At 54.3% G+C, this 25,987-nt stretch overlaps 1 protein-coding gene across 1 annotated transcript; it reads left to right on the top strand.

Annotated features, from left to right (window-relative positions):
* The first annotated feature begins 42 nt into the window (after positions 1–42).
* On the top strand, positions 43–25,802 carry NUP160 (nucleoporin 160). Its single transcript, XM_032189084.1, has 35 exons — positions 43–245; positions 815–1,025; positions 2,029–2,251; positions 2,392–2,470; positions 3,198–3,312; positions 3,962–4,120; positions 5,070–5,147; positions 5,364–5,461; positions 6,213–6,297; positions 6,759–6,827; positions 7,544–7,627; positions 8,052–8,222; positions 8,335–8,434; positions 10,063–10,228; positions 10,853–10,968; positions 11,064–11,224; positions 12,381–12,514; positions 12,812–12,882; positions 14,284–14,443; positions 14,909–14,978; positions 17,735–17,833; positions 18,104–18,223; positions 19,030–19,125; positions 19,213–19,307; positions 20,067–20,163; positions 20,241–20,346; positions 20,443–20,603; positions 21,660–21,720; positions 22,487–22,597; positions 23,313–23,436; positions 24,204–24,305; positions 24,609–24,750; positions 24,964–25,089; positions 25,176–25,280; positions 25,356–25,802. Exons 1-35 carry the CDS (start codon positions 43–45, stop codon positions 25,440–25,442), a joined length of 4,185 nt encoding a protein of 1,394 aa, XP_032044975.1. The 3' UTR covers positions 25,443–25,802.
* Positions 25,803–25,987: the final 185 nt, after the last annotated feature.

The raw sequence follows: 25,987 nt of genomic DNA, 5'->3' as shown, positions 1-25,987 counted from the left end.
CGTGGTGCCCCGCGCGGCCCGGGCGGGAAGGCGGCCGACAAGATGGCGGCGGGGCTGGCGGAGCGCAGCTGCCTGGAGCTGGGCCCCGCGGCCCGGGCCCCGCCGAGGCGGTGGCGGGAGGTGGCCTTCAGCCCCCCCGGCACCTCGCCGCTCCCCCTGGGGCGTTACGGGGACAGCGCCGGCGGGTTCTGCTACCGGGAGTGCGCGCAGCTCGGGGCCGCCACCAGGAACCGCTTCGTCAGGTGGTGAGTGAGGGGAAGGGGGGGGGGGCTGAGGGGATGGGGGGGGGTTTGGGGGAGGTAGGGGCGGGTTTTGGGGCAGGGAGGGGATGAGGGGGTGTGGAGGGGGCTTTGGGATATGTAGAGGAGGAGGGGAGGATGGGGGGGCTTTGGGGCAGGAGGGGTCGGGGTTTGGGGTAGGTAGGGACAGAGGGGGATGTGGGGGGGGCTTTGGGGCTGGTAGAGTCGGGCTTCGGGGCAGGGAGGGTCAGAGGGGGGCAGGAGGGGGCTTTGGGGCTGATAGCATCTAGGGGGGGCTTTGGGGCAAGAAGGGTTGGGCTTTGGGGCAGGTAGGGTCAGAGTGGGGTATGTGGGGGTCTTTGGGGCAGGTAGCGTTGGGGGGGGGTTGAGGGGATGAAAGGGACTTTGGGGCAGTTAAGGTCGGGGGGGGTATGTAGGGGGCTTTGGGGCAGGTAGAGTTGAGCTTTGGGGTAATTACTGTCAGAGGGGGGCATGTGAGGGCCCCTGGCTCCCCTCCCTGTCCCTGCCTGCCCCCAGCTCGGTCCTCCCCTCACCCCAAACCTCTTTCCCCTCAGGACGACATCAGGGGACACGCTGGAGCTGGTGGAGGAGTCCCTGGACAACGAGCTGCTGAACAACGCCGTGCGGCTGCGCATCCAGGGCTGCCCGCTGCTGCCGGGCGGCGTGCACATCTGCGAGGTGCAGAGCCACCTGGTCGTGCTGCTGGTCACCGTGCAGAGCGTGCACCGCGTGGTGTTGCCCCATCCGGCTTGCTCCTATCGCAGCGTGAGTACTCGGAGACTGTCCCACACCTGAACATGGCTCAGAGAGCTTGGCTCGTTGCTTAAACACGGTGCAGAAATAGAAGCTGCCTTCCCTGCAGTTCATCCGGTGCTGCATTTCGGATATCAACACACCAAAGCGGTGTTGGTAGCACGCTGATGTTCTGGTTTTCATTGAAAAGCGGTTGCACAGCAGCGAGGCTGCCCCTTGTGCTCACCCCATCCCTGGAGTGGGCTGGGGGTGGGCAGAGCCAGGCTGTCCTGCGCTTTCTTCAACAATGAAAACAGAGGAGGGGGCTTGGGGAAGTCACGGCGTTGCTCGAAAAGTGGCTGGGCATCTGTCTGCTTGTAGGAGGTGCCGAGTGGCTGCCTTTGCAGCACTTTTATTGATTTCTTTCTGAGTGGGGTTTGTACCCTGGGCTGGAACCACCGCGTGTGCCTAGAGGCGGGGAGCTGGAGCCTGTCAAAATCTTGTGACTTCACAGGGGGGGAAACTCTATGGCTTAGTTTTTTACTCAAACAATATCCAAGGTGGTATTTTTCAGTTAAATTGATTGACAATCATCAGGAATGACCGGAGTGCTCTAATTCCTGGCCAGATAGAGCCGTGCGTTGATCAGCGCATGGCAGCTCTGTGCACAGAAATGAGAGCTACTGGAAAATCAGCCCAATATAGGACAAGCCAGCTGTCGGTCTCTTGCTTTGCTCAGAACCAAACTTGCCCAGGCTGCGGGCAAGGCAGCGGCCGTGGGAATTGCTGGAAATGAGGCTCTGAGGGTGGGAGCAGCTCTGCTGGTGGTGCTTGGGCCTGGTGTGGTGGCACTGGGGACAAAGCGCTGCTGGAGGAGGGAGCGAGTGACCGCTCTGCTGGGAAACCACATGTTCTAAGACCCCAGCTGCTCTCCGAGAGCAGCTGTCATGGCTTAAAAGTAAGGAAGACAAGTGGCAGGGTGCTTCAAGTGGCAGGTCCTTCAAGGCTTACTCTGTTTTCTGTTTCCCTCCTTCAGGAGCTGCTAATGGAGAGCCAGATCCAGTCCGTGTTTACAGATATCGGCAAAATCAACTTCAGAGACCCTGCCAATTACTACCTGATCCCCAACGTGCCGGGCCTGGCCTCCAACTCGGTGGCCTCGGCGGCCTGGCTGAGCAGCGAGGGGGAGGCTCTGTTCGCGCTGCCCTCTGCGACGGGGGGCATCTTCGTCATCAAGCTGCCCCCTCACGATGTGCCAGGTAAAGATGTGGAGAAGGACGTGGCCTTCCCTTTTCCAGCTCCTTTGGTTTGATTTTTGTCGCGTGTGTCTTCTCTGCAAATATTTTGTCGGCCAGCCCCCAGCGTGTTTGTTTCTCAATGTTGCTTTTATTTTTGCAAGGAACGGTTTCGGTGGTGGAACTGAAGCAGAGCTCAGTGGTGCAGCGCTTCCTTACCGGGTGGATGCCGACTGCCATCAGGTTGGTGTTTGGGGGCAAATGGGCGGAGTTAGCTCTGTTTTTTTTAAATTCCCTCATGTAGGGGGAGGTGTCGGTTCTGGCTGAAGTCAAAGGCGGGTAAGTCAGCGTCTGTGAACGCTGTCAGAAAAGTTAACTGGGTCACAGGCCCTGTCGCAGTGCCGAAGCTGGGACGTGAAGGCTGGATTAGCCCATCTTAATGGGGGGCTGCTGATTCTTTGCGTCTGTGAGCGTGTTATAGCGAGTAATTGGCCTCCGAGGATTTGCCCAGGACGTGGCTCGCAGCCAGCGCAGATTAAGGATTACAGCAGTTGGAGGTTCTCGTCCTTGCTCCGAAATGTCAGGCCCGTTGCTGTCGGTGCAGGCTGGGCTCCTTCTGGGGTTGTACGACCACGCTTGGGGGCCCCGTTAGTGGGAGGTGATGTGGCGACCGTCGGGGCGCGTTGCTTGGGGCTGGCCGTGCCCCTGCTTGCAGCTGGGTCCTTCACCTGCCTTCTGCAGGCAGGGGCTGGGGGGGATGTGGCAGCTCTGCTGAAGAAGTGGGCGTTAGCAGCGTGGGGGCCCCTCTGTGCTGGCCCACGTGGTCCTAAAACACTCCTTGCTCACGGTCCCAGACAGCTGGCTTTTGGTTTTCTTAACCCTGGGGTTTCCATCACGGTGTTTAACCCATGTCCTGGAGCTGTGCCCTGGCTTCCTTTTAACCTGCTGCGATAACAACCTGTGCTTTCAGGGGTGACTGCGGCCCCTCAGACCTGCCCATCAGCCTCTCCGTGCACTGCCTGGATCACGATGCCTTTGTTTTTGCTCTCTGCCAGGACCACAAGCTCAGGATGTGGTCCTACAAGGTGAGTGAGGCCTGGGCTCAGGGAGCAGCGTCTTCCTTCAGTGCTTGGGTGATGTTTTGAGGCTGGAGAAGCAAAGACTGGGTCCTTGGCACTTACCTCCTGTTAAACTGCTTGGGTGAACTTCTGCAGAGTTTGTCCGATCTGTCACTGGGTGTTTGTAGTCACACCTTGGAGGCAGGTGGGTTTTCTCTACGTAGTGTAACGGGTAGCGTGGGGTTATTTCCAAACTTAGGGGAGTGTCCAGGCAGGTGGGAGCTCCCCAAGGTAAGAGGCAGCACACCAAATGTGCTTTCTGCTGCTGTGGTAATGAGAGCGTCTTCGTAACATGGCCCCTTTTCCCCAAAAGTTAATAAAAGCTCTGCTCGCTGCGTGCAGCTCGCTCCAAAAGTCGGTGCCAGAGCTAATGGAGCAGCACAACTGCTTTCATGGCCCGTCTGTGCTGGAATGCGTGCGTGGCGAGGGAGGGGAGGAGGCTGGGTGGTATTCAGGCTGGGTGGGAGAGCGCAGGTGAGGTGGGGAGAGCGGCTCCAGCACGCGTGCGGGTGCTTTACGCACACCCTGTGGGGGCGGATCTGTGCAGGGTCTGGCCGCGCTGCTCCTGGAGGGGCGCAGTGGGGTTACGTGGCGCTGTCTCCCGTGTTCCCCGCAGGATCAGATGTGCCTGATGGTTGCGGATCTGCTGGAGTTCGTGCCCGTCAGCAGGGACCTGCGGCTCGCGGCTGGCACCGGGCACCGCCTGCGGCTGGCCTTCTCCCAGTCCCTGGGGCTTTACCTCGGCGTGTACCTGCACGCGCCCAAGCGAGGGCAGGTATGGAGCAACGGGGCTTCCTCACCGTGAGTGCTGGAATTGCAGCCGTCCTCCTCGGAGGCCGTGCACAAGGCAAAAAAAGACAGAAAGGTTTCCTGGCTGCCTCGATGGGGTGGTGGTGGCACTTGGAGGAGACTTTTTTGTCCTCCAAGTACTGCAGGGCACGTGCGCCCTCGCCCTGGGGGTGGAGTTCCCTGTGGGATTAAGCTCATGCACCTCGTGTGTTTTGGGGATGCTACCAGAACAGACGTGCCGTGGGAAAGGTCTGAAAGGAGCTAAAAGCGTGGAAACGCTGAGAGCGTGAGTGTGTGTCGGGCTCCTGGGAGCGCACAAACGCATCTCTGCGTGTTGCCAAACGTTGATTTCTCTGCAGCTCCCACTTCGTGCAGTCAATAATAAATTTAGCAGGACAGGATGACGGCGCTCATCTGTGGGACAGCTTGCCCTTTTGTTTCTCCGGGGGATTGGAGTGCGGAGTTGTACTCTGTGCATTGTGACTTGCGCCGTCCCCCCAGCGCTCTGCCTGCTCCTGTAGGAACGTGCAGAGCTCGGTTTGCAGCAGCTGCCCTGCAGATCCGAGGCTTTTTCCATCTCCTTTCTTGCCCGCGTCGTGTTGTCACAAGCAGGAACCAGCACTGTTACCGTTTTTTTAGTCCAGTCTTTCAAAATACAACTAAAAATCCTTCAAGTCGGGGCAGATCATGGCGTCCTTGCCAACAAGGCTGAAGTCAGGGACCTCAGCGCGCGGCGCAGAGCATGGGCTCGGCCCGGCCAGCTCCTGGCGTGCTCTGCTTGGCCCTTGGCCAGGCAGCTGCAGCAGCAGGGCCCTGGGGACGGTGGCATCAGGCAAGGAACAGGACAGGAGAGGAGCTTTTTTTTTTTCCCGGCTGCATGCTGGCTATTGGTGTAGCTGCTCTCGAGCAAGATGGCTTACGAGGCGTGTTTGTAGTTCTGTGTCTTCCAGCTGGTGAGCACCGAGAGCAACCGCTACAGCCTTGACCACATATCCTCGCTGTTCTCCTCCCAGGTGAGCGCTGGGGCTGGGCTTTCCCCTGAAGTACCAAGATAAGGGGGAGGGTTCCTCACCGAAAAGTAAGAGGCCTGGGTTTCACTGCGAATAAAGAATTCTCTCCAAAGCATGGCTACCTGATAGGAGGGAATGTTTTGCTGTTTTTAACTGCATGCGTCTCTGCCGTACTCACGTGTATGATAAAAAAAAGTAAATCTGCCCTCTCTCTCCTAGGAGACCCTTGTTGACTTTGCCTTAACCTCGGCTGAGATCTGGGCCCTGTGGCACAACGAGGAGAACCAGACCGTGGTGAAATACATCAACTTTGAGCAGTGAGTTTCTGGAGCAGCCCCAGGCACTGCTCGTTAAAAGCCCCCAGCTAGCACCTTGACTCTTCTCCTACCTGTCTCTGCCGACTGGAGGGTGAGGAGTTCTTCCCAGTTCTTCCCATCACAGCATGTCACGTGCACAGCTGTGTCTTCCTGCGGTGCAGATTACAGGATTTGTTTTGTCCTGCTTTATCATAAAGCTACAGCTCAGCTGCAGGAATGTGAAAAATGTAGAAAGCTGGGCAGTAGGCACGCTGTGAGCGTCTGAGGGAGGGCTGCGCTCTACCAACAGCTCCTTCCAGCAGAACTGGCTGCTCTCTTCCAAGAAAGATCGTGTTTTGAGAAGATCAGCGATGTGAAAACATTGGCCTTATTTTTACAAAGCTGGGAGGGTTGGTTTGGTGCGTGTCCACGCCAGGGAGTTCCATCCTGGGTAAAAAGTGCTGAGAGTTCAGGTTTGGGCAGAAGAACCTACCGGTCAGTCTGGGAGTCGTGTAGGGAGCAGGTGTGAAGGAGAGAACATCAGTGGACATGAAGGAGCCCAGCCTGTGCTGTTAGCTCAGGGCTGGGGATGCCACCGTGGAGCTCTGCTGGCAAAATCTGTCGTTTGTCACCCGTCAGAGCTCCTCTCTTACCAAACCCGAGGTTACTGCAGAGTCTGTGGAAGAGACAGGTTGGGTTTGGGTGACTGCTCCCGGAGGCGCTCCGCTGGAGCGTTGCAATGCAAAGCTGATCCTGTTCTTGTAATTCTCAGAAATGTCGCGGGCCAGTGGAACCAGGTCTTCGTGCAGCCTCTGCCTGAGGAGGAGGTGACGGTTCGGCATGATCAGGACCCCAGGGTGAGCTGGATATAAAAGCAACAAGAACTAATGAAGTTTCTCTGCCCAGAAAGAGAGCATTAAGGCAGCTCAAGTGTACAATTTGTATTGTAACACTTACAAAATGACTCCAAGGCAAAGAGGATGAGCCTGAGGCTCTCATCACAGCATTAACGCACTAAGCCTGGCTACGAAGCCAGGAGGTGAGAGAAGGGAAAAATTTCAAGTCAGGCAGGAGGGAGCCTTGAGACGCGATGTGTGAATAAACAAGGTCTGGAGCACGTGGGGAGCCGTGTGCAGCCACGGGAGCTGCAAATGGGGTGGAAGGGGAGAGGTTGGAGCAGGGCGTCGGGGTGAACCAAAGCTAGAAAAACACAGATCCAGGGGATGAGCTTGTGAATGAGAGGAAGGAGCAGAAGCAGTGTCTTAAATGCTGTCTTCCCAACGCACATTTTGGTAAATCTGTCTTGTTCTCTTGACAGGAAACCTACCTAGAGTATCTCTTCATGCCTGGCCGTTTCACTAACGCAGCTATCCAGAAGGCTTTACAGGTGAGTGAGGGAGCGTTTATGCGCTGCTCTCTCTGTTCAGCTTCTCCTTACTCACAGTTCCTTTGAACTTGGCACTCCTGGCTGCCACCAATTTGCATGTGGCAGTTTGTGGACCTGTCAGGAGTCACTGAAGCAAGTCAGCGGCTGTTGTGCCATACTTCAGCCAGCGTGTCCTGGTGGCGGGAGGCAGAACCTGGCTTCCAGCAGCTGTTCTCCTTGGAGAGCTCAGCAGGTTGCAGAGCTTGCTGCCTGCTGCTTGAGCCAGGTGAATGCAGGAGCTCGTCCTCTGTAGTGCTGTTCCTCAGGATATATCTGCTCAGCTCTGGGACTGAAGGGCAGGGCAAGGCAACACGGTGGTGCTTTTTCAGGAAAAGCAGAAAAGCCAAACTTTTGCTACTCTTTTAGTTTCTCTGTGCTGCAACCGTATGAGACCTATGGCAGAGTATAAGAGCTGGTGTGATGGTGTGCAGCACTCCCCTTCGTCCCAGTGCTCTGCCTGCCAGGAGGACAGGCTCTTCCTCTGGTTCCACGCAGAGTGGAGCTGGCTGTACCTCCACGTGCCCTGCATTTAGCAGCCAGCCATGCTTTTTCATACTTTGATCCTGCAAATCACTGGATGGTGCTGGTGTGATCGTTCTGTGTTGCTGAATGCTGCCTGAACCTTGGCGAGGCAGCTCTCTTGGCTTAAAGTGAAAGTTTGTTGTGTTGTTTTTCAGATCTTTTCTCAAGGAACTGAGAGACACATGGACCTGACGTGGGACGAGTTAAAAAAAGAGGTTACCTTAGCTGTGGAAAACGAGGTGAGGTTTTTTTCCCCCCATGACATTTTGCCATCCCCTTTACGTAGTATTGTGATGGTGCGGTGGAGTTAGGTTAGGTGCAGTGTGACCCCAGGCTGTGTTTTGTTCTTTGTCTCTCAAAAGAAGCTATGTGAGGTGTTCTGTTTTTTTTTTTTTGTTTTGTTTTTAAAGGAAATAAAATCCTCTTTGCCTGCCTGTCTCTTTCATTCACTGTTCTCTTTTGGAATCCTTTGTGGAAAAAAAATAACAAATATTTTCCTCTGGAAGGAGGTGGGGAAGAGAACTGCAGTGGATCTTTGCAGATCCTTAACAGTGCAGTTGTGTGACACTGGTCGCAGGGGACAAAGCAGCGGTTCAAGCAGTTCAGTTTTTTTCTCTCATGCGCTGCCTGTTTTCATCTGAAGTCCTCTTTTGGTCCCGCTAGTTCCAGGGCAGCGTGACAGAATACGAGTGCTCCCCGGAGGAGTTCTGGCAGCTGCAGGTGGAGTTCTGGTCCAAGTTCTACGCCTGCTGCCTTCAGTACCAGGAAGCTCTCTCGCGGCCCCTGGCCCTGCACTTGAACCCCTACACCAGCATGGTGTGCCTGCTGAAGAAGGTGAGGCCGGGCAGCGGCGGCTCTGGGCTCCTTGTCCCATTGGCCCCCAGATCTCTGGGGACTTGAGGAGTGGATTTGGGGAGCTCAAAGAAGAGCTTTCTCTCCTTTCTAGGGTTCTCTGTCTTTCTTTGTACCCTGCTCCTTGGTGGACCACCTCTATCTCCTCTCTAACGAGCACCTGCTGATGGAGGACGATGCTGCCATCCTTGATGGTAAGTGAGGAGACAGATCTTGAGCTGGGGGAGGCTGCAACGCTGCATTTCAGGGAAACCTGGAGCAGAGGGACAGTGGGAGTTCCAGTATTGCCCTGCTGAAGTGCTCCTCACTCCACGATTATCTATATTTAGATAGTTTTCTAATTTTGGCATCTGTAGGGGAGCCGTATTTTGTGAAACCTGCTGTGGAGCCCAGAGCAGGAACTAAAAAAAATCACATCGAGGCTGCAAACCTGACATGAGTCACTTCAGGTGACTTACTGAGAAAGAATCCTAGATTTCAGGCCACGTGTGGCTCGGTGACAGTGACGTGATCCTTTGCCCTTGGGCTATTCCAAACTGCCTGGGTAGGCTCTGGCTACCGGTGCCTTTTTTGTACCACCCGTCTGTGGGACAGACCTGGCAGGTCCTTTTAGCCCTGCTGGGGAGCCTGGCATTCAGAAGCGCACGTTTGTCCTCTGCGTTGTTGCATCAGTCTAAAAGCTGCCAGGTGAATTCAAGCCCAGGCCAGGAGGGCAGTTCCATCAAAAACCTTCATATTTTTATATTACGTTAGCTGGTGACCCCCCAATATGAAGCCTTAGCTCTTCTCAATCAGATGCTTCCTCAGCTCTGCCGTCCCCACCAGATTATTCTGATGGGTGCGAGCCCTTCTGTCTGGTAAAATTCCCCAGTCTCTGTGCCTTGCTGGTGGAACAAACTCCTTGAAAAGATTACAGATAGGGTGTCCTGGGCTCAATTGTCCAATTCTGCAAACTAAGTTTTTATTGAAATGTTTTCAGGTGAGCCGTGGTTGGGGACTGGGCAGTTTCTGGTCTTCTGGAAGTAAATGCTAGGGAGAGCAAAATTTGGCATTAGTCTTGTCACCACAGTGCCCTCTGTGCTTTGCTGCCTGTGGAATGACGTTTCACAAGAAAAAAGGCAGTGGAAAATGTTACTTAAGTTCCATTTTCATGCTTGAGTGCCTTTTTTGTAATTATTTTTATAAGAATCATCATCATCCACTTGGTCGAGCTATTTCTGGCTCTAATGGAAGGAAAGCTGGAGGCCTGGGCTGGTTCTGGGAGGCCAGCAGCGCCTGCCCTGGCTGTTTCAAACTTCTCAGAAAAAGTTACTTGATCTTTAAAAACACATACACAAAGCATTGCGTGGCAAAGCAGGGATTTTTTTTTCTATAAACCCCTGGCCATGAGTTTTCAGAACGCTTCTGAGAATGTGAAAATCCTCTCTCAGCTGCGAAAGGGTAACTGCTGCAGCAGGAGTGGCTCCTGCTTGGCACGTACACCAGGGCTGAGCGATTCGAGCCCTCTGCATTGTGCACTGCAAGAGCAGAGAAACGCTAATTTGTTTCCTTTCAACCTGTAGCTGGAGAAAATTCTTCTGGAATGTGATGGCTTAATTGCTGCATCAATATTTTTTCTATTTCCCGAATAGTAAAGCCCAAATCTTTCCCTTGCCGACTGCCAAGTCTTTAGGGGGGTCAGGGTCAGTTTGACACGTGGGACTGAGACCGCTCGGCTGCTGGTGGCTTGCCAATGATGGTCTGAACTGAGTGGCTTTGAATGGTCCTCCCATCTTTGCTTCGAAATCTCTTGTAAATATACAGTTAGATTCTTTCATTGCAGATTTGGAGATGTCTCGTGATGTTGTCTGTCTTGTCCAGTGCCTTCGACTGATCGGAGAATCAATTTCCATGGAAATGGCATTCATAATGGAAATGGCTTGCTCCCGCCTCCAGCCTCCAGAAAAGGCTGCAGAGCAGATCCTGGAGGACTTGATAGCTAATGACACGTAAGGAGACGTTTCTGCAGAAGCTCCCCTGCAGGCAGGCAGGGACGGCTGAGCAGGGATTGCCTGGAGATGTCCTCCATTGGCGTCAAAGCACATTCAGAACACGCAGGCTCTCCCAGTGCTGCGGGAGGCTTTTCCACCCCACCTCAGAGGTGGGGAGCATGAGTACATCCTGTTAGCAGGGATTTCCACCTTGCTCTCTCCCCCTTTTTACCCTGCTGTTGCCTGGGGCCCTCCTGAGCAGAAATTTTGGCAGCTCTGAGGTGAGGCAGGGCAGAAGAGGAACAAGTTCTCGTTAGGTGATTGTTGCGGTGTGGAAAGCAAGAGCCTGCAGACAGCAGGTAAAGGTCAGAGCTGTGGTCAAGCCATGTGGTTACTGTGCTATCCTCCTGAAATCATTCCCCGTGGAATGCCAGCTATCTGGCTGCTATTTCCTGGTGCCCGGGGGAGTGGAATAAATAGACCGGTCCCTGCAGGCACAGTCATAAAGCTGAGCCAGAAGGATTCCCTTCAGGAATGTCCAAGCCGATCAGATACGCTCCCTTGCAGAGAGGATTGGTAAGGGTGGAAAGGGAGCCCTCTTGAGTTTAAACCTCATCTTGTCATTCTTTTTTTCTTTTTCAGGGACAATGTGATGGAGGAAATCCACAGCAAACTGCAGGAGATCAGGAACCCGATCCATGCCATCGGGGTGCTCATCCGAGAAATGGACTACGAGACAGACGCTGACATGGAAAGAGGTGAAAGCAGCGTGCTTGGGCTGGGAGAGCAGCCGCTCAGCGAGTCTTCCTGTCGGTCGAGTTCCTCCCCTTATCGCGGTGACTTTACCTTTCAGCTCATCCCCTAAATATGCGCCTGAACCTCACCCAGCTGTACGGCAGCGGCACGGCTGTCAGCGTGGTTTGCTGGGGGGTATGTAAGATTGCCACGATCCGTTTCCTGATCTGTCGGGACCTGTTGATCCTCCAACAGCTGTTGCTGCGTCTTGGAGATCCTGTGAGTACAGCCCTCCAAGCTACTGAGGACGCTCTTTGAACTCTGGGTCTGGGTTCTGCTGGTGCCAGACTGTGAGCTTTTCCCACAAAGCCCTGGTGGCTGTTTGAACTAGCCCGGGGCGTGGGCAAGCCCTGTTCTCTCCTGCAGTCTCTCCTGTCATCCTAAGCAAAGCAGCGGTGCGCTGCTCACACCCAACCTCCCGGTTTCCATGCTTCAGCCTCCAGGAAGCAGGAAGCAAATCTCTCTGAGGGAGGAGGGCAGCGTTTCCAGCCTCCCATCTGAAACGGGGCTGCCTGAGCACGTACAGCTCCCATCTAGTCCCCGTCCCTCCCACCCCACTGCGCGCCCGGCACGCACAGCTGACAATCGCAGCCTTGTTCTCCGGCGGTGCAGCGCGCGGCTCCATTGCCTCGCAGCAGCAGCGGTTACCCAGAGGCCATGGCTTTGCCTTCTGTGTGAGGCTGCTCCAGCCAGTGCCAGCAGCTGCCACGATGGCAGCTGTGTTTGTGGGGCAGAGCGCCCCGGGGTGATGCCGTGGCTGTGCAGCCCCACAAGCCATAGTGCTGATGGTTTGAGGGGAGCAGGTCCCCAGGAAAGTGCAGGGGTGTTTAAAGCAGCATAATTTGCTTGGAGGTACTACTGCAGTAGTTTCCTCGGTGAAAACAAATCCCCTTCTTCCTGGGTAAGGTTGCCCTGGTGGCATTTAAAGCACGTTGCAAGGTGCCCTTCTGGAGCCAGGCTCTGACAGACCGTAAGGCACGTGACTGCTGCTGGCTTGATGCAGGAGCTGCTGCCTTGCCACCTTGGCGCACTTATGTCCTTCACAAGTGTGGATTCCTTTTTCTCCCATGTCATCCAACCACACTGCTCTCAGCTGAGGTGTAAAAAGGGATGCAGTCCCTGCACATCACTGCAGCAAAGCTGTGACTTCACTCTGACTCACTGCAGCAGTGCCAAGCACCTTGCTGCTGCTCTCCCTGCTATCAGCAGCTGCTGCCAGATGAGGGAAACGATTGCTCTGTTTGCACAGAGCTCTGCCTGCCCAACTTTCCCCCGGCACCTGGGCCAACAAAACATTTACTTGACCCCTTGGTACCAAGGTGCCTAGGTTGTTGCTTGGCCTCCCGGTGTGCCAACCCATGTGCTTTGCTTGCAGGTGGTGCTGGGAGGAGGACAGCTGTTCCAGTCGCAGCAGGACCTGCTGCACCGCACCTCCCCTCTGCTGCTGTCGTACTACCTGATCAGGTGGGCCAGCCAGTGCCTGGCGTCGGACGTCCCTGTCGACACGCTGTGAGTCCCTACCTTGCCCTTTCTGACTTTGCAGCTCGAAACGCCCTTCCCAGTACAAGGCGGTGGTGGTTGCTGTGGGAATATCGCTCTCGGAGTCAGCTTGTGCTAGGGTTTTTTTTTTTTTTTTTCCTGTTTGGAGCTGACTCTTCGCCTTGTGCTAATTCTGCCGTCTGAGGTCTCGCTGTTCTGCACGCTGTTGCCTTTTTCAGCAGTAGGAGTGATTCGAGTTGAACAATGAGTACAATTAAAGCAAGAGGCGTTTTGTTGTCTCTTCACTGATGGCTTTTTCTTCTCTAGGGAATCTAATCTGCAGCATCTCTCTGTGCTGGAGTTAGCAGACACCACTGCTCTAACAACCCATAAACTAGGTAAGATGCCCACAGTTTGCCAGCTCTTTGGTTCTGTTATTTATACTACTTAAGCTCCCTCTCTGTCACCCAAGGGAAATGGCTAATGCAGTGAGCTAATGGATCGCATGTTTGAACAACCCCAGCTCCTGTGGAGCTATTTGTCTTGCTGTCCACTAACAACAACCAGAAAGTGTCTTGCAACGTTGGAGTGAGTGTAGTGGGTCACACGAGGTCTGTCCTGCTCGCTAGCGTTTATTGAGTAGGAGCAGCAGCTTAGGGAAGGGAGAGAGTGTAAAAATGCATCCCCCAACGGGCCTGGGCTTCCAGTAGTTTGCAGTCCAGAGGGTTCAGATGTGAGTGTTGCTCGTGGCCACTAGCTCGAGTGGGAAACTGCACCTGATAATTTGTTCAGGTTATGAAAGTCTTGCTGCAAACCACCAAAATGTTACGCTTCCAGCTACCGGTTTGGGGGAGTGGGAGGGGGCTGGAAATCCTACTGGCGAAGGATATAAAGGAACTTAATTAAGGGATACGTAGCTTGAAATAGTTACAGAGAGTGGAGATGAGCAGGGCAGGGAGGAGGAGAAAGCACAGGTAAGAGCCTGCTGTAGCTAATTTGTGTGGCACTTCAAGCCTGAGACCTGTCAGGGAGCTGAAAAAGTAAGTGGGAAGCTCCGTGGCGGTGGCAGCAGTGTGCAGGGCTGCGAGCTTGGGGAGAATTCCCTCTGCTTGCTGCCAGGCCTGGGGGATCTGTGCTCTATCTTCGGAGTCTGAACTCTCTGTGAGTGTCCTGGTTCAGGAGGCAGTTGCCTTGACGTAAATGTCAGCGCATGAAAGCAAAACTGAAAACATCCTTTGTGTGTGCCAGTGTCGTGGGTTATTTCTTGGCCCATTCATGAGGAAAGTCCTGTTTGGCCACTGTGCTGCAGGAAAAATATGTGAAACGTGGGGAAGACAGAAAGGAGGTGGCAGCTTGGGAAGAGGCGTTGAAAACAGTTAGCTAATGAGAGATTGCACTGCTTAGGGGACTGGAATGAGGAGGGAGGCATTTGAAGAGAGCCAGATAGCAAAATCAGCACTCCCTCAGCCCTGCCCTGCAGAACATTCGCTTGTGTTAGAGAGCCGCAGATGGATTGCAAATAGAACAACTGGAGAGAGAGAGAGCGCAGCTCTTTTTCATGTTATAATTGAGCTGTGGTTAATAAACACTGCGGTATGTGGCTCTTTGATCTCCTGCTGCTCCCTCTGACTTAACCAGACGTCAGGAGAAATCCAAAACCAACACGTTTGGGTGCTGAACGTGCTTACTGTTTTGCTCTGGCTCAATCTGCGATGAGCCCAGCGTGGCAGCTTGGTGCAGAAAGCCTGGGGCGTCTGCTGCGGGCCCTGTTCTCCTGTGCTTCTGAACTTGTGTTTTAGTGTCCAGCCCTCAGACAATCGTGGAGCTCTTCTTTCGGGAAGTGGCCAGAAAGCACATCGTATCTCGACTCTTCCTGCAACCCAACGCCTCGCTGGCTGAAACAAGCTTGAACTGGCCCCATCTCATCACGGCGATAGTGGCCGACTTTCTGCCGCTCCTGTATCCTTGGTCCTGAACCCGCCGCGAGGTGCGCTGCCCAGCTTCTTGTTCCTAAAGTTTCCCACACCCAAATTTCGGAGGCAGGTCTCCTGAACAAGTGACCATTGTTAGTGTTAATGGGATTTGTGGGTGTTACAAGATTTCACTGAATCCATCCCGTTGAGGTGCACAACAAAGGATTTGAGTTTTTGACTTTAAGCCCTTGAGCTCTGGAAAGTTGACTTGGCAAGGTGCGGTGCTGGGAGATCTGGAGGGGTAACACGATTTGGGCAGTTGTGGATTAGATGTACTAATGGCTTTGTTCTAATATGGATAAATCTTATTACAGAATAATGACTTGTAGAGAGAGCAGCTTAATCTTCTCTCCTTCTCCCCACAAACTGAACGAGAGCATGTGCAGGGTTTCAGACCAGCGCTCTGAGCTCTCTGAAACAGCTTGCCCTCTGTTCCTTAACCTCTGCTCAGATGGCCCAGCAATCCTGGCTTCCTCTTCCCGGAGTGCCTGATGGGGAGCTGTCAGTACACCCAGCTGCAGGTGAGTGCCTCGTGCTGCCTCTCTGTCCACACTTCCACAGCAAAGCACCACAAAACGCCAGGTGCCTTGCTTTGTGCTGCCCAGACAGGAGGGGCTGGCCAGGCAAGTGCCCCAGAGTCAGCGAGAGCCTGAAAAGAACAGCTCTTGCTTGGCTGCTTCCCTTCCACGCAGAGGTGCTTGCGTCGGCTGCAGCTTCTAAGTCTTGCCTGCCAGCAGTCCCTTCGGGAGAGCTATTTGCATGTCTCCACTTGGACCCTGGCATGGCTCTCCTCCTCGGCAGACTCAGCGGGGTGCAGCGTTCCAGCAGGGTTGCAAAACCAGTGCTGCTTCTGCCTTCAGGAGCTGAAAGAGGAAGAGCAGGAGGGAGTGCAATGGTCTCTTTCCACACGTTTTTTTCTTCAGTAGCAGGTCTGTGCTTTGGCCAATGCAGTGGTGTAATGCAGTGTGATTTCTGGGCACAGCTGCCTTATTCCATGTTTAGAAAGCTCCCCAAAGCATCCTCTGTCCAGCTGCTGGATCTTGTTCTGCTTTCCCATGGCTGCTGCCCTCTGAGCTCACACACACACACTGACGTTTCCAAGCACTCTGCTCCCATGACTCCTCTTTGGAGGTGCAGGGCTGGAAGTTTGCCCTGCAAACGAAGTGGGCTGCGAGGAACAATTCTGGGCAGTTGGCAGATCTGCATCTAACACTGTCTGTGTCAGCCCAGTGAATGGTAAGGTAGCAAATAACTTCCATCTTCCTTATGCATCCGTCCTTTTTCTTTTAGTGGCCACCTCAACCCCTGCAAAGGGCTTTTTGTGAAATATTTCATACCTGGAAAACGCAGCAGAGTTTGTCTTGGATTTATTTAAGATGCCTCATGCGTTTCCTCTGGATTTGCTTGAAAACAAGTGAAAGACACAAGCTCTCAGGATTGCTGTGCCCCCTTTCTGGGGGGGACTGCAGCCTCCCAGGGCTTGTCTGACAGCAGGATGCTGCGGGCAGGTCACATCCTCGTGGAGCTTGTTTGACTCTCGCGGCGAGCCTGTAACCTAATAGCTCATTAGCTGCTGATAATCCCTCTTCTGCGGCACCGTGGCAAACACGTTGCCTTCAGGACAGGGGATGCAGAAGGCTGGCTGCAACCTAGCAGCAGAAATACAGCTTCAGGAGGCCTCATCTGTTTCTTAAATGTCCTCACTAGTAAAATTTGGTGTAGATAACGTCCATCCCTCACTAGCCTTGCTCTGTGTCCTGGTAGCAGTGCCTAGCAAGCTGTTTTGTTTGTTTTTTTCAGGTGTCTTCACAGCCTGCTGTATTTCAGGGTTTATTTCTGAATAGAAATCATGATGTTAGGGAATGGAAGGGACCTTGAAAGATCATCAAGTCCAATCCCCCGAGCAGTTCCCTGTTTTCCTGGAACTGAGAACGTCTCTTCCTGTGCTCTCCAGGGGCTTGGTAGCTGCAGCTGCTCGTGCTCTACTTCTGAACTGCATGATTTCTTGGCTGCAGCGCCACGTGACACGCTTCATTCCCCTACTGACGGCAGTCCTCAAGGCATTCAGGGCTAGGCAGGGTGCTATTAATGAGATGTTTTTTCCTATGTTTAGCAGAACTTTTATTCTCGCAGTCCCTTACACCTGGGGGCTGAGCTGCTTTCTTTTGTGTTCTTCTCGCTGCTGAGAAGAATGTCAAATCCGCAGAGCTTCTGAGCCAGGAAATGCTGGGATGGTTCAGGCAGCATCGCTCTGCCTCCTGGCATATGTGCTCTCGTGGCGTGAGCACGCTTTGAATTTCCTTCCATTGCTTTCTCCTCGCTTGCATCCTGCCTCGAGGAGAGATGAGAGGCTTGTCTCTGCAGGAGCGGGCTCTTCCTCCTCCCCGCTGCCTTCTGTTACGCTTACTGATCCCAGTCGGTCACGTAAACGTGGATTAAGCGCGTTGACCTCAGCGAGCTAACACCAGCTTTGCCCGAGAGTGCGCACGCGGTGACCCAAATAGAGGTGACTGCAGGAAGCACCCTGCGAGTAACAGGCGCACGCAGAGAAGGGCTAGGGACCAAAACGCTGCCCTGGGACTGGGGCCAAACCCGTCCTTGGTGCTTATTGTGTAGAACAAGCTGTCAAGCGAGTCCGGGGTGGGATTTATCTCTTGTAGCTGGCTAATCTGAGCAGGGGATCCAGGCTCGGAGGATGCGTTGCCATGTGGCTTTCTGCAGACCTGAGCCTGGAGTAGGCTGGTATCTGCTGGTGGCAGTGTGCGCAAACACTGGGGTGGGACAGCAAAACCTGGGCTCTGCTGCCTGGCCCTCGTTCCACGTCCCTCCTGCTGCGTCCCAGAGCCCTGCCTGTGGGCCTGGCACACCTGAGCGTGTGGAACAAACACAGCTCTCCCAGGCACGAGGGATGCTGGCTCCTGAGTCTTTATCACAGCTCCTAGCCCCTTTGTGATAGGTGACGAGGTTTGGCAGCCTTTATTTTATCCTAACAAAGCAGGCACGGGGCCAGGGTGAGTTGTATCGCCCTGTTGTATCAGCCAGTGTCTGTGGTGTGGTTTTCTTTGTGGTTTGTCCTCGCTGCCATCAGCACTCCAACCAGCTTGTGGCCTCTGGTCTCCCTCAGCTTCTCTCCCTCTCCTGCCCTACTCCACAAGCACCGTTCTTCTCCCACCTGCTCTGCTGGTTCTCCTGGTGCCTTCACGCACGTGTGTGCTCCCCTTCACGCTCGGTGCACACCCAGGTGGTGACTGAAGCTCCTCTTCCTCCTTCCCTGCAGGAGTACATCCGCCTGCTGCAGCCATGGTGCCACGTGAACATGGGCTCCTGCTGCTTCATGATGGGCAGGTGCTACCTCGTCATGGGTGAGGGCCACAAGGTGAGGCGCTTGTCTCCTGCAAGCACTGGGGGTCTGGGACCTCCTCCTGTGATGGGGGCAGGAAACATCAGTCTTGAGCTCTGCCTCTTTTGGGCAAAGAGCAGGACTGGAGGGGAGCAGTGGGATCTGCTCTCGGGGTGGCCCTCATTAGTGTGGGGCCAGCAGCTCTCGTGGGCTGGTGCTGGAAAGGGCAGCGCCGTCTCTCCGGTACAGCAGGCTGGGCCAGTCCCCCAAGGGGCACGCACAAGCTGCTTTCTGGTGTGTTTCCAGGCCCTGGACTGCTTCAGCCAAGCTGTCTCAGAGGTGGGAAGAGAAGAGTTCTTGGACAGGCTGATCCAACCTGAGGAGGGCGAGATGGTCTCCACGCCGCGCCTGCAGTACTACAACAAGGTACAGCCCAGCCCATCCGGCGTGCGTGGTGAGCACCGAGTCATTCCACACCAGCACTGCTTGCAGAGGGGCTTCCTGCTCAGCTTTTGGGAAGGGGACTTCAGGCTCAGAAAACATTGTCTTTTTTGGGGAAAAATGTCAGTGCAGCCCGTTTAGCTCCTTTGGGGGGTGACTACAACACAAAAGCTAGGTGCTTTCCACCTATTAATTTCCTAGCAGCAGAGGGCTGTGAGATCCAGCTGCTGGAAGCAGAAGCCAGACATGTCCAGGCTAGATGTGAGATGCTGCTCAAGGGAAGGTTATTAAGCTTTGAGACGAGTTAAAATTAACGTCTTTAATTTGAGATAGGATCTTTCTTCTCACGTAATGCTGTAGTTCAGGCAAGCTGCAAGCTTGGACCTAGACTCCTCGTAAGGGATTCTCTGACTTGAAAGCTCAGAAAGCCCAAGAGTTGTCCAGTGACCTTGGAGAGGGAACTTCTGCCTCGTAAGCTGCGTGCATACTTGGGGACAGAACTGTTTACTTTTCTGTCGCAGGGGTTTACTGTAACCACAGGGGTTTGTGTTTCAGGAAAGTCACGCTCCAGCAGAGGTGAATCCTCCAGAAAGGCCACGGCCTGGACCTGTTGTGCTGGGTTGGTTCAGACCTCTGCAGCTTACCAAAATGTTTTGTTTTTTGGTCTAACCACTTAGAAATACTGGCAAAAATCTCTTGGCTGTTTTTATGGTTAGGAGTAGTTCTTCAAGCCTCCCCAAGCTGACCCCTGTGGTAGGACCGCAGCCCACGTAGAGCTTTGTTGTCCCCAGGTTCTGCGCTTGCTGGACATGGTTGGCCTGCCAGAGCTGGTCATCCAGCTGGCCTCCCTAGCTATCATGGAGTCGGCAGATGACTGGAGAAGCCAGGTATGGGTTGAGATGTTTCTTCAGAGAGCTTACACGGGAATTTCTTCTTGGCTTTATAGCTTGAAACATGCTTTGTGGTGTTTTCAGGCTACCTTGAGGACTTGCATCTTCAAACACCACTTGGATTTAGGACACAACAGTGAAGCATATGTAGCCTTAACACAGAACCCAGATCCAAGCAGGTGGGTGACAGTTTTGTGCCTTTATGCTCACTGGTCTTGGAAGTCCATGTAGGTGCCTGCCTCTTTCAATTTTTCTGTTAAACCAAAAGGAAGATGACACTTCAGGGTAGTGCACGACCTCTGCATTAAGATGTTCTGCTTTAGCTTGTGTAAAGGTGTGTTTAAAACGGCACGCTTCGTTTTTCTAAGAACGGTTGTTATTGGCAGGATTTCAGAAGTGGAAACTGAAAGGGAAACTCTTCCCTTGATCCAGAGAATAAACAAAAAAAAAATAGGCTAAAGGGTTGTATGCAGCACTATATTTTGAAAAGCTTTAGGAGTCCGATCAATTTAGTTTAATAAAGGGAAGATTTGGGATTTAATTTTGGCTTGTACCTACTGGGTAGAGGAAGCTTCAGAGTAGCAGAGAAGAGTGTGATGAGCAGGAATGGCTGGAAGCTGGAGTCACGGACATTCAGGGAAGAAGTAGGGATGAGCTCTGGTATAGAGGCAGGAGAAAACATTACCAAACAGAGCTGAGGCAGGGAGACCGCCCTCCTGAGCGGCCCAGGCAGAAGGGGGTGATCTCTGCTGTCCAGGATCTTTGTTACCAACACAGGGAAAGCCTGAAGGGACCTCTTTATTCTAAGCCTGCAAAACCCCCGGTGCTCATCACAAAGCAGCGTATTCATGGCTTAAAACCTGCACCCTGGAGGTGGGTTTGTTCATGTCCCTCTTTGCTCCGCTCTTCCAGAAGGGTTGTGTTTGTTCTCTCCGCAGGCAGCTGGACTGTCTGCGCCAGCTAGTGGTGGTTCTCTGTGAGCGCTCCCAGCTCCAGGACCTGGTGGAGTTCCCCTATGTGAACCTCCATAATGAGGTAATTAATTAGCCCGTGCTGGGAGGAGGGGGCCGTGGCTCTTCCAAAGAGGGATTTTGAGCTTCTCTGTGTCGCAGGTCGTGGGGATCATTGAGTCCCACGCTCGAGCAGTAGACCTGATGACCCACAATTACTACGAGCTGCTCTACGCTTTCCACATCTACCGCCACAACTACCGCAAGGGTAAGGCTCGGGGTGGCTCGGGATGCTCCTCGCCCTGCCCCGTGGCACCAGCAGGGACGGGCGGCGGAGCTGATTGCTCCCCCTTTGTCTCCGCAGCTGGAACGGTGATGTTTGAGTACGGCATGCGCCTGGGCCGGGAGGTGCGGACGCTGCGGGGGCTCCAGAAGCAGGGGAACTGTTTCCTCGCTGCCATTAACTGCCTACGGTTGATCCGCCCAGAGTACGCCTGGATAGTGCAGCCAGCTTCAGGAGCTGTGGTAGGAAACGCTGGGCTTGCTACCAAACCTCTGAGCTCTTGGCTGCAGGGACGTTTAGAGCTGTACCTCTGGGAAGGTGCTTCCAAAATCGTTTCCAATGCAATGAGCAGAGGTGTGTGGTCTTCTCTCACCTCGTCAGCCGCACACATCAGTCCTAGCCATCACCCTCGTGTCACTGCCCCTTTTTGGAGCCAGGGCAACTTGGGGGAGGGGGCTGGTGCATACAGGAAACTGCTGCTGGGTTGCTCAGTGTCAGAGCTGCAAGGTGGTGTGGTTTAACCCAGCGGGCAGCTCAGCACCACACAGCTGTTTGCTCACCCTCCCCCCCCTCCCTCTGGGATGGGGGAGAGAAATGGGAAAGTGAAGCCTGTGAGTTGAGATAAAGACAGCTTATTAAGACAGGAAAATAACAACAATTATAATAATAATGATAATAGTACTACTAATAATAATGTGCACAAAACAAGTGATGCACCTTGCAATTGCTCACCACCCGCTGACTGATGCCCAGCCTAACCTCTAATCCAAAACATTGCTCCCTACCAGCTCCTCGGAGGAAAATTAACTGTCCTAACTGAAACCAGGACCCAAGGCCATGTGCTTTCACCTGTCCCACACCACTCCTAATGTGGAGAGAGAGGGGCAAGAGGGGAATTCAGTTCTATGAGAAATGTGCCTGTAAAAGGTGCAAAAAGTATTTCTACCCCCCCCTCCCCCGCAAGTTCCACGAAAATGAAGATACTGCTTTTTGTTGAGGACAAATCAGATCTTGGTGAATCCAAACAGCTGAAATACCAGCCAAAACGAGAATTACTGAAGCAGGCTTTGTGTTTCAAATCTGATTGTGGAGAGGTGACCACAGCCTGATCGTCTAACACTGCACTGTGTTTCTGATAGCCAGAGATAAACAAAGGTAACCTGAACTGCCCAGCAGTTGCACGGCTTTTCTGATTCAAATCAAGGCTTGAAAGGAGAGCTGAGGGCTGGAGTGTGTCAGGTGCTTAGTCCTTTAGAAACCAGCTGGCCGTCAGCCCTCTTTCTGCTTTTTCCTGCAAGTATGAGCGTCCTGGAGCATCCCCGAAGAGAAGCCACGATGGGGAGTACACGGCTGTTCCCAGTAAGTGCCCAGTGCTGGTGTTTCCCTGTATCTTGTGGTCCTACACCTTTTTCCCCTTGCTTTGGAGCTCTGCTGCTCCCCTGCGAGCTGAAGGGAGGCTCGTGGCAGCTCATCTCTGGCAGATTAATAATTTGGGGGATTGTGAGGAAGTTAGCTTTGTCAGTGCTGCTGCCTCACTGTTAGAGTGCTGCTGTGCAGTGGCTCTTCCCCAAGGAGTTTGTGCCTCCTTTTCTGTGGTTTGATATATGGTCAGTGAGAATAACTTCTAATTAAACAAGAACAAACAAACAACACCTTTGTGAGGCAATTAGTTGTTCCCTAAAACTCTTGTTTGTGTTTCTGGAAGCCCTGCTGGTGCAGCTCATATCTGCTGGCAAGGCCTCTGCCCTGCATGGTCAGGTTGGGCTCCTGACCCACATCAGCATTACCCTAGAATAGTTTAAGGTCAGGTATTTTTAAAAATAGTTTTATTTCTGAATGAGCTCCTTTGTAGCACATGCTGGGCAGGCAGAGCAGCAGCTGTTCCCACACACGAGGTGAGTTGGGAAGCTGTCTCTGTAACAGGAGTGGGAGGCCTGTGACAAGAGGTGCACCATTTGAGGCAGCGAGGAAGGGCAGCAAAACCTGAGCCCTCCTTTGGTGCTTCCCGTGCTATGGCTCCTCTGAGGACAGCAGAGAGGTGGAAATGGTTCTGCACCTTGCCAAAGGAGCTTTGTTGTTGTTGTTGCTGTTAATGCTGAGGGCCCTTCATGTCCATCTGTTGCAGCAACGCGCCAAATCGAGATCCTGGAGCTAGAGGATTTGGAAAAAGAGTGCGTGCTGGCCCGGATCCGACTGACTCTGGTGCAGCATGACCTGTCAACAGCCGCTGTGGCAGGTAAGAGGGATGCAGAGCAGCCACCTCGCTCTCCCCCGAGGTGTTAGAGTACTGTCATAGCTTGGGCGAGGAAGGAGCAATGAGTTCTGACCCCGAGCCAAAACCAGGAGCTGACAGGCTCTGTGCAGTTTGTCTCCAGGTGTGAAACACCACATGCAGCTTACCGAAGGTTTTCTCTTTCAAGGAGCAGAAACCTGCAAGTCTGCTGTTTCCCACCCTGACCCTCTAAGTATATCCTGCTCCTCTTTAGTACAAACTATGGAACACATGCACAGTTTTCCCATGTAAATATCATCAGGAGACTTAATTCCCAGTAAGGGAGTGTGAGAGGACCGAGAAGCTGATTTGGGGACAAACTGCTCAGTGGGGGCAGCCGAGTATCGCAGGTTCATCTTGCCTTTTGCCACTGCTCCTTCTGCTGGTGCTGGCAGAGCTGAACTGGTGCCTTGTTTGCTGGGACACAGCTCTGCTGTGACAGGACTGTCCCCTCCCTGCTTGCCCCAACAGTGCCAGCATTTGACTGCGGGCTCTGTGTTGCTGCTTGTGTCCCTCTCCAGCTGATGCAGAAACGGGTCCCTGCGTCACTGTGCTCTAACAGGGAGCGTTGCTGCCTTGAGTGGCTCCCCAGGGATGGCTCCTGAGGCTGAAAAAGCCTCAGGCCCTGCGATGAGAATTGCTGCTGCAGTGTTTTTCACCTGGTTGTGCTTTCCCACAGGCAGCTCCACTCCTGAGGAAATGGTTGCTCTCCTGGTCCGGGCCGGCCTCTTTGACACCGCCATCACCCTGTGCCAAACGTTCAAGCTGCCGCTGACGCCTGTCTTTGAGGGGCTCACTTTCAAGTACGTAGCAGGGTTCTGCAGCTTGTGGGGGCGAGGCGAGGCCCCATGCTGTGTTTGTGGGGTGTACCTCGCTGCTACCCCAACCTGTCTGCTCCCTGTGGCTGCTAAAGCTGCACAGCAGCCACTGTTGTAGCAGTTTTGGGGTAGATCTCCTCTTCACGTGTGAAAAGGAGAAGTAAGGAGTCCCCTGAGCAGTACTGGTGAGGTTTCTCCTCTCTTCGAAGAGGGCTGACAGTCGCAGGTGATCCCACCCCCAGGCCCAGCCAGCAGCTGGAGATCTTTCTGGTGAGCTGGCTCCTGCTGATGCTCAGTGAGCTGCGTGCAGATTTGTTCAAGCTGTGTTGAGCAGCTCTCAAACAGTGGTGGGCAGAGCACGGGCTCTTCTCTGTGGTCTCTGTGCTAGCTGCTTGTTCTCCTGCTCGTCCCCAGCCTCAGGATTCCTCTCTGCTGCTGTTCCACGCTCACCGAAGTTGTGTTGTGCCTGCCGAGCTCTTGGGGAGCACATCTTCCTATGGCTGGATGCACAGAGAGCTTTCCTTACCCAAGCTCAGGCCCAAGAGCTTGCTAGCATCACTTATTAAATCCTCCAGGGCATTTAGAGCAGCTCAGGAATCACTCAAGCAGCCGTCTTTCCCTGCCAAGCCTGTTAATTTGTAGCTGTTGCTTTGGAATGGGCCTCAGAGGGGCGGCATCGATACCGGCAGCTGTGGCAAGGCCGAGCGATGGGGCTGAAGGCAGCCCCGTCTGCACTGCTCTGTGTCTTCCAGGTGCATCAAGCTGCAGCTGGGAGGGGAGGCGGCGCAGGCAGAGGCTTGGGACTGGCTAGCAGCAAACCAGCTCTCTGCACTGATTACCACCAAGGAGTCCAGGTAAGCCCGTGTCCCTGGTGGAGGGGCTCGGAGCTGCTCTCTGAGCACAGGCAAAGTTTTGCAGGAGCCCTGAGGGTCACCAGCTCGTAAATCCCTGAGTGGTGGCTGCCTTAAAGCAGACCCAAGGGACCAGGGTGGCCAAAAAGCCGTGCTTTGTGCCCTCCTCAGCCTGCTGTGTGCAGCACAACCCGCTTTGCTGGGACACGAACCCAGGCAGCAGGACGGGTCCCCCGGGGCACGCCGCGGCACTGCAGGCAGTCGCAGCTGCTGGCAGGGCTGCTGAGGGGAAATATTGCCTTGCAGCGCCACGGATGAAGCCTGGCGGCTGCTGTCGTCCTATTTGGAGCGTTACCCATCGCAGAACAGCCTGTACCATCGCTGCGTCATCAACAAGCTCCTGGCACACGGGATACCTCTGCCCAACTGGCTCATTAACAGCTACAAGGTGAGAACAGGGCGAGCGTCACCACCTGGCATGGCTTGTGTGGTGGCTTGGGCCAAAAAAGCGCCCAGGCAGGCACCTCCTGAAGGAGAGGCAAGCTTCAGGAACGCTCCTCCCATGCTTTGTGCCTGCTCCTGAGGCTTGGATCGGGTTCCTTGGCCCTGGGCTGGCTGTGCCCAAAGCAGCCGGGCTGACCCCGGCTCTTTTTGCTTGCAGAAAGTGGATGCGGCCGAGCTGCTGCGCCTCTACCTCAACTACGACCTGCTGGAGGAGGCTGCGGATTTGGTGCTGGAGTACGTGGATGCTGTGCTGGGCAAGGGGCACCAGTACTTTGGGATTGAGGTGAGCAGCCTGGGGTGGGCTGGGCTGTGGCCCAGGGGCTCCTCTTTGCCACGGGCACGAGGCACAAGGGTTCCTCTCCCCTCCAGCACCCGCTGTCGGCCACGGCCCCCATGGTGTGGCTCCCCTACACCGCCATCGACCAGCTGCTCCAGGCCCTGCAGGAGAGCACCACCAACCAGTACAACATCATGGTAGGTGGGGGAGGATGAGGGGGATGCTGCCTCCTCTCCTCTTCCTTCTCTGACCGCCCCCTGCCCCTCTCCCAGCTCTACCAGAAGCTGCACGAGAAGCTGGAGGACTACCACCAGAAGGTCAGCCTGGCCTCCCGGGACCGCCTGTACCGGCACAACTAGCGGCAGCCCCCTCCCCACCATGCCAGGGCCCAGCTCCCTGCCCTGGAACAGCTCCTGCTCGAGGTGACGGGGCTGCGTGAGCTCATGGAAGCCCCACCCTGCACTCGCTCAGCCAGCGGTGCTATTTTTACTTGTTTTTTTTCCATGAGGGTCCAGTTCAAGGCAGTGCAGTGTCACGCTGCTGTCCCTGCACCCGGCCTGTGCTACTGCCCTCACCTGTCTTTTTTTACAGAGCCCCCCAGCCCCCCGGGGCAGTTCCCCTCTTGCCATGTACGTACGATATGTGGAAGGCCTCGGCCTTTCTTTTATTTATTGTTGTCATTTTGGAAGAACTTTAATAAAAGCGAAGCGTTGTTTTAAGGCCTGCGTGGGGATGGGTGCTTCTAGGGGTGCCTCCTCAAGCCCAGCTGTGATCAAAGAGGATGTGGGGCTGTGGGACAGCTATAGGGGGCTGCTATGGGGCCAGGCAGGCCCAGCACTGCCCTGCTGTAGGGCAGGACGGAGCTACAGGCCTGCAGGGCAGGATCGAGCACCACTGGCCTATA

This window comes from Aythya fuligula, chromosome 5 (assembly GCF_009819795.1).
Source record: "Aythya fuligula isolate bAytFul2 chromosome 5, bAytFul2.pri, whole genome shotgun sequence".
In the NCBI taxonomy this organism is placed as follows: Eukaryota; Metazoa; Chordata; class Aves; order Anseriformes; family Anatidae; genus Aythya; species Aythya fuligula.
This window is presented reverse-complemented; position numbering and strand designations above follow the sequence as displayed.

Excerpts from the sequence above, each read along its gene's own strand:
- NUP160 (XM_032189084.1), top strand. The coding sequence starts at position 43 with ATGGCGGCGGGGCTGGCGGAGCGCAGCTGCCTGGAGCTGGGCCCCGCG. Across the intron at positions 3,313-3,961 it reads TCAGGATGTGGTCCTACAAG|GATCAGATGTGCCTGATGGT; the intron begins GTGAGTGAGGCC and ends TGTTCCCCGCAG. Across the intron at positions 5,148-5,363 it reads CCTCGCTGTTCTCCTCCCAG|GAGACCCTTGTTGACTTTGC; the intron begins GTGAGCGCTGGG and ends TCTCTCTCCTAG.